Source organism: Cynoglossus semilaevis, chromosome 12, assembly GCF_000523025.1.
Source record: "Cynoglossus semilaevis isolate Cse_v1.0 chromosome 12, Cse_v1.0, whole genome shotgun sequence".
Lineage (NCBI taxonomy): Eukaryota > Metazoa > Chordata > Actinopteri > Pleuronectiformes > Cynoglossidae > Cynoglossus > Cynoglossus semilaevis.
This window is the reverse complement of record NC_024318.1, coordinates 14,196,405-14,205,647: the sequence shown is the minus strand read 5'-3', so window position 1 is coordinate 14,205,647 and position 9,243 is coordinate 14,196,405. Positions and strand designations below refer to the sequence as shown.

Sequence of the window (9,243 nt, the reverse complement as noted above, 5' to 3'; positions counted from 1 at the left end):
TGAAGTCTTGTACCACTAAAACACAGTAGAGGGCAAAGTAACTTTTTAGTTCAGGGGTGCCTAGACTTTTTTTTGGTTTGGGAGCTACTCTTCAAATGACCATGGATAAATTGATCTACCTACATTGAAAACATTAAAATATATTTACTAATATAAATGGAACATACACACAATATGTTTGGGTACTGATTAAATGCATGTAGCTGTATGGCACAATATGATTAAAGTCTTATAGTAATATGTATAATCCCTACTTCTCACTATGGAATAGAAATTTAATTTCCTTCAATGCCCTTATCAGCACATCTCTACTAATTTAACTGGACAAAGGAACAGGTATGACGAATGGCAGCTATATTTCAATGTAGCTGCCAAAAATGTGTTGCTTGCCTTCTAACAGATGGCAAGTTAGCTAACAATCTAAAAATGTCCACACATCCTTTGCATGTACTGTACTGTACATTTTATTAGTTTAACATATGGGCTTACAAGAAACATGCATGCTAACCTTTAGGTTGTGTTGTAAAAGCTATATCTGGGTAAGAACTAGACTGATATGGCGTAGGACAGGTCTCAACCACACTTATTAGCAGGTTAGTCAGAAAAAAAAGCAACAGAAAGTGAGGTTTTACCAGACATCGAGTGAGTCACAGACCTCCAACTCCAATTACCGTTTAAGTGCTTTGTGCTCAAATAAAGGAACTTCTGAGGGGATTAACCATTTCACACTCGTGGCCTCCTAACAAAGATGCCAAAAAAGATTCTGATCACCAAAGTCAGTTTGTTACATCAACTTCATGCCTGACCAGTCATCAGATTGTGACATGAGGCATGACTCCTGAGCTGCACGGACCATTTCTTACAGTAGAAACCAATTTTGGTGACGAATGCAGGAAAGCGGCTGACATGTATTTCCCACACTATGATTTAGATTCAATGCCCAATGAAACCAATAGATGGAGCATTGTTGTAAAATAATGTAGGCAATAGTTCGAGTTAAAGTCTGAACATAATTATGATTAAGTATCAACATTTGGATATCTTCTAAACAGCTGACTTCTTATACTTTCTAAATTTTTTATTTAATTCAGACACTTCTATATTATTCATTTCCAGATGTTCACTGTCTTAATGCTTAGCTACAATTGTAAGTTAATATACAATACAATAAAAATACTTTAAAAATAGTTTCCCTATTAAACTTTTCCTGTTAGAAGACAAAATCCAGTTTAAAAGTATCAACTTTTTTTGATTTTTTTTTTTTTTAATCCCTCAAGGTTTGAATAGGGAAACATTCCACATTTCTTAAAGTGGGTTTTATGGGTGATCCTAACTTTAGATAAGGCTTCTCTGCTCCTCCAGTCTGACATCCAGCTCCCCCAGCAAACTCTGGTTTGTTTAGACTAGCTTGGACTGTATATGTGACACTGTCTCGTGATGAATTGTGACCAGACGCCGCAAAGGTGAATCCAGTGATCACATGACAGATTTACTGGACAAAACACAAACGTTCCAGACTTCTAAATCCACCTGCCACATCTCAATGACACCAGCACTGATCATCACATGGTTCATATACTGACACCCTCTAGTAACGATCCTGAGAACTAACACTTGTCTTTAGTTTTTTTTTTTTTTCAATGTACGTGTTTCATTGCCTACCACTTGACTATCCATCAATCATAAAGTGGAGCACAAATGTTTCCATCTGCCCTCACTCATATCTACATCCATACCTCCCCTTCATATCTCCTAAATGAGGGGGGTTGGAGCATGGGGTGGGGTGGGGGTGGGGGGTAAATCACAGGACTCCAAAGACAGCTGCAGCTTATAAGGAATGTAAGGGGCCTCAGCCAAGAGAGCCGGCAGGGAAACCATACCATATATGGCAACAGAGGCAGAATCTAATTTTTATCAATGAGCGGTGGAGGCTAAAGAACAGTTTCACGTGCGAAGGTTGATCTCTCCGCTGGTACGGTACCTATTCGTTAGTGCCTGGTAAAAGACGCAATGGGAAACAGGCCCGCAAGTGTCATCTTCAAAGTGAGGGAGTGGGAATGGGGGGGGGGGGTCTAAGCTGTACACAACAGAGAAGCATGTGATTTCACAAGGTGTGAGCAGTGAAGTGTGTCTGCTGATGACTTTATTCGTGTCTTCAAACTTCAACAACACCTACAGAAACACCACAAGAACACTCTTCAGTATGCAACAGCTACAGAGAGTGTAAAAAAAGGAAATATATATATATAATTAATTAATTAAGGGTTAATACTTAACTTATTGATTTAGATTTTTAGACAAATTATGATGTGGTAAAAAAACAGTTTCTAAATTTCTGGCACATCTTATACTAATGCAGTCACTCCAGCCCAGTAGGTGGCAGTGATGAGCCTAGAATTTGTTTGCTAGCCTGGAATTTATTGTGTCCTGTCAGCACACAATAGTTTTATACATCTTACGATGGCAGCTTAAATAACAGCCTGGTTGCTATTTCATACCTTCACATCAGTTCAAAGCTACATTGTCGTCTCTAAAACACCTGATCCTGGGAAAGGGGGAAGCCAGCCCACCATAGACAAAATGTAAATATAGCTAACAATTTATATATATATATATATTAAGCACACGATCTTTGGAAAAGTCCCTTCGAATTTTGTCCAGAATCATCTCAAAATCAAAAGTTCTCCATAGAGAACACACATTTCTCATCCCAACATAACCCAGACCTGCTGTGATTTATATTGAAGAGCATTACGAGGCCTTCCAGGACAAGAGGTCAGAAATGTAAAAAAGCTTGTTTTTCTGTAGAGCGAAGTAATACTCCACATCTTATCTGCTCATCCCTTTGGTCCAAAGTCCCTTTGAAGCACTGCAGAGAATGTTGGATATAGTTTTAAAATACCATTTGAACCATTCCCTTGATGATATTCTCAGAAAAGGGGTCAGTGGTTCTAAACTGTTTACAACAAAACAAAGATGGTCCTCAGCAGCTGTTTGTGGACCTGATTAATTTGTCCTCCTTATGTGCCTGTCTAGACCTTAGTGAGTCACATCCAGCAGCACCTTTTTACAAAGGAAGTAATAGTAATAACTGTGTTTGATTTGAGAAACCATTCCTGCAGTCTCACCAGCAGAGTACTTTTTTTCTTTTAAATTGTCCATGGTAGCAGACATTCTGGTTCTTACCTTAGTGTCACCCATGCTCTCAGACTCTGACACCTGATAGGTGAGGTCTGTCTCCTCAAAGCCTGTAGCACTCATCCTCTGGTCTGTGGAGGGGTCTGACCGTGGAGGGGAGTCCGGTGAGTTGAGGCATGTTTGGATCAAGGCTTTGCCCGTCTCACTGGTGATCATCGGCTGAAGTTTGCGAGTGGCAAATGTGTAAACGTGGCCTGTTTCACTTGCCACAAGCAATAAAACCTGGGTTCCTGTCAGTGTAGAGAGCTCGTACGCCTGGGAAAAGATTTTGAAGAAAAAAAGTCTCATCACATGAAGGTATTAAAATGGGGAAATGCAACACAATCTGTAAAGTAAAGCCAAGGCACAGAAAATGCAAATATCTAAAAATATCTCCAGGGTGAAACCTGAGGTATGGCACAAACTGGGCTAAAATAACATGTGATAAGGCTCCCAGAATAGAGCGCGATTGAGCTGAGAGACTGATTGCACTGCGGAACAGGCCGGCACAGAGGAAGGTAGTAGCCAACTGTTGACAAAAGGAAGGACAAATGATTTTAAACATGTAACAAAACATGAGGCCACCATCACAAACACACTCTGCCTGCTGTGTAATAGATGACAATGACCAGAGCCTTGCATTCATTTTCTCTCTCAAAGATGACTATCACAAGGAGATACAACTGAGTCATAGACACAGGTGTACAAAGGCTAGTCAGAGTGAACTCCTGAGGAAGCTCTTTCATCTGAATGAGTCATTACTTATGTGAAGGATGCTCACTGCGCTGTAACGGCATGCTGCCATTACCATCACTTTGGTCAACAGTGCAGCCTGAGCCCTCCTGATCAATGTGCAATACTCTGTCAGACAGAGGAGCTGGAAGAGGAGGAGGAGGAGGAAGAGAGATATCAGATTCAAATTAAAGGATTTTATCGACCTGGTTTAAAACTTTGCATCCACTCTTGCTCTCTCTTATTTCAACACAGCCTTCATTATGGACCATATCAGTCCATGGGCACGTGTCAGCTGTAGCCGATGACACAACTGCCTTTTGTGTGAACTACACCAGCAACATCTGTAGTGGCTCGATGCCACGCTGCACGTTCTCACCGACACTCTCCAAACTGTGTGCGTGCTATGAAGGACAGTGTAAACAATGCAGCAGGTTTGTCGGGCTGTAATAACTAACATCAATTTAGGAGCAGGTAATGGAGTGTTCCATTCTGTGTCACCATTTACTTTGATTGAAAAACAATATGTATGATTTGCCAGCGTGCGAGATAAAGATGGACTAATTCATCAGTTTAAGTATGTGCTTGGGGGTAGCACAAACTGGATGATCACAATAATTTAAGAAGTTTTCTTGCTCCAGTGGTTCCACATAAATATTCATGACTGCTGTGTATGTTTGTTCAAGGATTAATTTAACCGGTGTTCTCTGCCTTTCCTGCTCAAACTATGCATTAGAAAAAGAGAACACAACACAAACATATTCATCAAAACTGAAGGTTTGTGTTTAAGGACGAACTAATCTGATAGTGAAAATTGATAGGTTTTTTTTTATATTGACTACAGATCCAGATCAGGTATCAGATAACAGGACTGATTGATTCTTTAGCCGACAAGCACAGCATGACCAGACAGAGCAACAACATGGTGTGTGGCAATTAGTCAGCAGTGTGGCAGTATTCTAAACTTGCAACACAGTTCCTTAAAAAAAGTAAAAAAGGTGACATCACAACAAAGAAGTTACGTAGCAGAAGCTAAGACGAGAAACCTTTAAATAGAAACAGGGAATATGCTAACCAAATTTTTCACTGCCTATTAGAACATTTTGAGCCAAGGTGCAGTTTCCCCATGCTAACCAAATTTTTCACTGCCAACATTTTGAGCCAAGGTGCAGTTTCCCCATCGCAAAGATATTTTTTTTCTGACACAGCTGTGCCTGAACTGTACAATCAGAAGTGTTCCCATCAGATGAAGACGTGAAGTCAATGAGCTTCACCAGTAATATCTGGAGCTCTCATGTGTTTCCTGTTTCTCATTCCTGGTTTGTGTAGAGTGTATAGATTTCTGTTAATTTGATCTTCTTCAGTTAAGATTAGATAGGTTCATTGTCTGTTTCAACAGTTAATTTTTTAATAAAAATAAATAACAAATCTGTCTTTCTAGTAAAATTTAATTTTCAAGTTTAATTGTTTTTTAATTATTTAGAAACATGGTTCATTCTAAAATGAGTGTGTGAGTAGTAAAATTCACTACAAACTGTTTTTTTTTTTTACAATTCTGTTGGCATACATAAACCCAGTTGTTGTTTTTTTACTAAAAGAGGATTCGGCACTTGTTTTCTGGTTTCTTTCTGATAGTTCAGTTTTTACTGACAGATGATGAGACTTGTGCTGTTTGGATATAAAAACACAACCAATAAAAAAAACATTACTATGGGCTCTTGGGAAAAATGAGTTGCATTCTTTAACCACTGACATTTAACAGATAAACCTTTGCTATGTTAGACATATTTGTACACTTCAACTTTTGATAAATGTTATTAATACAAGTTATTTGCGTTCAATGAAAGTGCTGAGGGTTTAAGATTAAATCTTCTAAGCCATTTTAGAATAATTAAAGTGACCAATAACAGAGTGACAAAGAATCATTAAAGCCAGTGGCTTAGTGACTTTTTAATCTGCTTATCATCAGTTAAATCTTAACAAAGACAAACATTCATTAATAATGGCTCCAGACATGAGTCATAGTGAAGTGAATGCTGGTTCCATTTAGTTTGTTACATTTGATGTTTTCTGGACCAAATATTTCCATATTTCCTTCACTTTGTCCATGAATCTAGAGTTTTCCACTTTCACCTCTTTTCTGGCAACTCCATAATAAAATTCTAGAAAACTAAACAAAAAGAGAAGAAGAAGATTTCTGTGTGTAGTTTTCATCAATTCCTGCGAGTGTATCAGCGTTGTGTTCATCAAAACAGCCCCATGTTTCAGTGACCATTCTCTTTAAACCATACATCATCGCACCAGATCAAACTGGCATTTTGGTGAACATCTCAGTCTCTCTTTTACTCTTCTGTTACATACGTATAAGCGCAACCCTTGGCTCCACAAACCTTATCCTGCCTGCACTTCTTCACTCTTCTCTGGACTGTTGGCCTCTTTTGACAGTTAAGCCTGGGTATTAACTTATCTAACTTCACTGCCTCAACTTTCTACATCTTCTCCTTTCCAAGTGCTTCACTCTATAAAACGACTGATCTTATTACAGAAAGAACACAAATGTAAAAAAAAGCCCATTATTGGACAAATAAAGAGATTTGGACCTTGGATATTAACCCCAATATCCTGCACTGCAGAGGTAATCCTGTCTTTAAGCCTAAGTGTAGGGCACACGAGGAGAGACTTATGACATCATTCAAAATGAAACCAGGTTCTTCCACTTTGCGACTGCACCACTGTGAGTCTTCCCACTCCACCCACTTGTCAATTTCTGTCATGGCTGCTACAGTGTAGGCAACATTTTCAAATGTTGAATCTCCATCTCCACACTGTGTCAAACTGTGTTGGTGCTGAAAAGAGCCCACGTAAAAGACACCCCAGTTTCCACGACAACAGACTTAGACACATAAAACTAGAGAAAATAAAGCAGAGTACACAGAAAATATGCATCCAAGTAACAAAAAGACAGATGAAAGTGATTAACTAAGGTCATCATGATGAAAGCTGTCCACAAACAATGGCTGTGCCTCTGGTCATCACCTACGTTTGTCTACACACAATCAGTCTTAGATGCCACATAGACACCAACGACTGGAAGTTTGACTTTTTCTGTGAAACATGTCTTGGTAGTGCTGACAGCGACCAAAGCATTCATGATTGCCACAGAACAAGTTCTGTCATCTTTAAAGCCAACTCCTTTTATACCACAACTGACTCACACAACTAAAACCTGCAGCTCACAACACACAGTGCCACTGTGCATGCACGGTGTCACTCACACTCTTCTGTCCGAGTGCTCTCTGACTTATATCCTTAGCTGTTGGCACCTGCAGGCCCTGCTGTTGCTCATCATCACATGGCTGCTGCCTGCAAACAAATGTTGCCTCACAGGAGCCGACTATGAAGCCTGTGCATTGATGTAAGTTTTGCAACAACAGCCAACAGTTCATGGTTTTAGTACACTTAGCCTGCACCTGTAGAGGGAATTGTGTCTGAAAAGGAGAATTCACTTTTTTCTTCTGCTAGCATGTGAATTGTGTGCCTCTTGTCATGTATCTGGTAGAGGTGGTCAATACAGGCCGAGTCCTATTTCAGGGTCAGGTCACATGCATTCAAGAAGTAATTTATGAATAAGTAAAAAGTTTCCCAATACACTACTACACTACTTTTCTAACACATTAATGTAAGTCCTCAGAGCAAACTCATTGCTATAACATTTTTAAATTATTTTAGCAACTGTGCTTTCACAATTTGCCAGGAACAATTGCGTCACCGTCTACAGTGTACTTTAATTGTATCGATTAATTGTTCTATTGGTTCTCTTTCACTAACAAATATTTCCTCTCAAAACATGCATCAACGAAGGAAAAATTGAATTTTAATTTAAAATGAATGCCCATTAATTAAACTAATTAATGCTTATCTAACTTGTAAACTCTTATAATGGACAGCACAGTGTTTTAGTAAGGATAAGTGAAAATCATTCTTTCGTTAGACCTGAAATTTGTAGCTGTGCCCCTGTTATGCCCTGCAGATATTATGGATGCTCACTAAATAGACACTGACACTGAGAGACACACAGTTTAGAAGCTTAAAGAAGGTGGTACGTTATTCACATTTATCACAGGTAGAAGGTTGAAGATCCAGAGACATAACACAGGACTCACCTTCTTCATAATACCCGTCTTCCTCTTGCTGAATGTCGTGTACCGTCTCAACTTATTGTCAATAAACTCCATCTTTATCTTCACGCGCCCCCGTGTCTTCTTTCCCGGCTTTGCACCTACAACCCCGCCGGGCACAATGCCGTAACCTCCCGGTGGAACGCCAACCTCCTGTCCCACCACCGCAGCCTCCATCTCTCCCCTCTCTCGCTTAACCCCTCTCCTGCTGTCCCCAAGTGAACCCACTGGGTCATCATCATCCCCGGAGTCCGAGTCAATGTCCGAGCCGCTGCACAGCGGAGCGTTCTCTCTCTCATTGTCGAACCGGGCTCCGTGAGGTAAGACGACCCCTGCATTTAAGCCCACCATGTTTCCCTGGACAGCGGTCTGCAGAGTAGTCAGCCCTGTGCCGTTTCCCGGCCGTGCACCTTTTGGACCACCTGGACCATTAGCTCCAAGCATCCTGTTGCCGTTTCTGTCCCCTTGTCGCACCTCTAGGCTCTCGCTGCTGACCCCCGGTAAACCTTGCACTGCTCTGACTAAAACTGGACGGACTCCGCCTCCGACAACCCCCGAACAGTGTCCCGCGGTTCCTCTGTTAGAAGATGACCCGTTTCCAGATGGTGCTGATCCTACCTGGCTCGGTAACATTCTATTCAATGGACCGAATCTGTGGACACCAGCCCAACAAGCTGAAGAGCGTGGTGCGGTGAATGACTGATAAACGCATACACTTCTGCTGTACCGTGAAACGTAAACAAAAGAGGCAGGCAAATAGTTTGGAGACTCCAGGAAACACTCGAGACAAACTTTCAAAAGTGGTGGTGACCCCAAAACCGTCAAGCCCCGGCTCAGCTGCTTCACACTCCTCCTCTATATCCAAAACTATGAGCACTTTCTCAAAAAGGAAAACGCGTAGCACGCCATTACATCCACGTCCGCCACGTCACCTAGTCCGCAATTGAAAGCAAACACAAGGCGGATACCAATGTCATAGTCCTTTTTTACCGATTTATACTCGATCATTATAGCAATATATACATAGCTGTCCGCATAAAACATTTTTAAATCATTTCTATTAAATCACAGATTTCACCAGAGGAGTGATATCCCAACTGTGGAACTACTTTCCGCCTTATAAAGAGATACGATGTTTCCTTATTTGGTGGCGTCT

General features: G+C 40.6%; 1 protein-coding gene across 4 annotated transcripts in view; it reads right to left on the bottom strand.

The window, feature by feature from the left end:
* srfb (serum response factor b) overlaps positions 1–8,970 on the bottom strand; it is a 20,255-nt gene extending 11,285 nt beyond the window's left edge. The window contains exons 1-2 of one of the 4 annotated variants that reach the window (XM_017036999.2): positions 8,073–8,970; positions 3,187–3,453 (exon numbers count right to left, since the gene is read on the bottom strand). In XM_017036999.2, the coding sequence (XP_016892488.1) occupies positions 3,187–3,453; positions 8,073–8,720 (915 nt within the window). In that variant the 5' untranslated portion in view covers positions 8,721–8,970. The remainder of the gene's footprint in view (positions 1–3,186; positions 3,454–8,072) is intronic. The other 3 variants (XM_008322313.3, XM_008322309.3, XM_008322314.3) reach the window with 3 other exon arrangements.
* Positions 8,971–9,243: the final 273 nt, after the last annotated feature.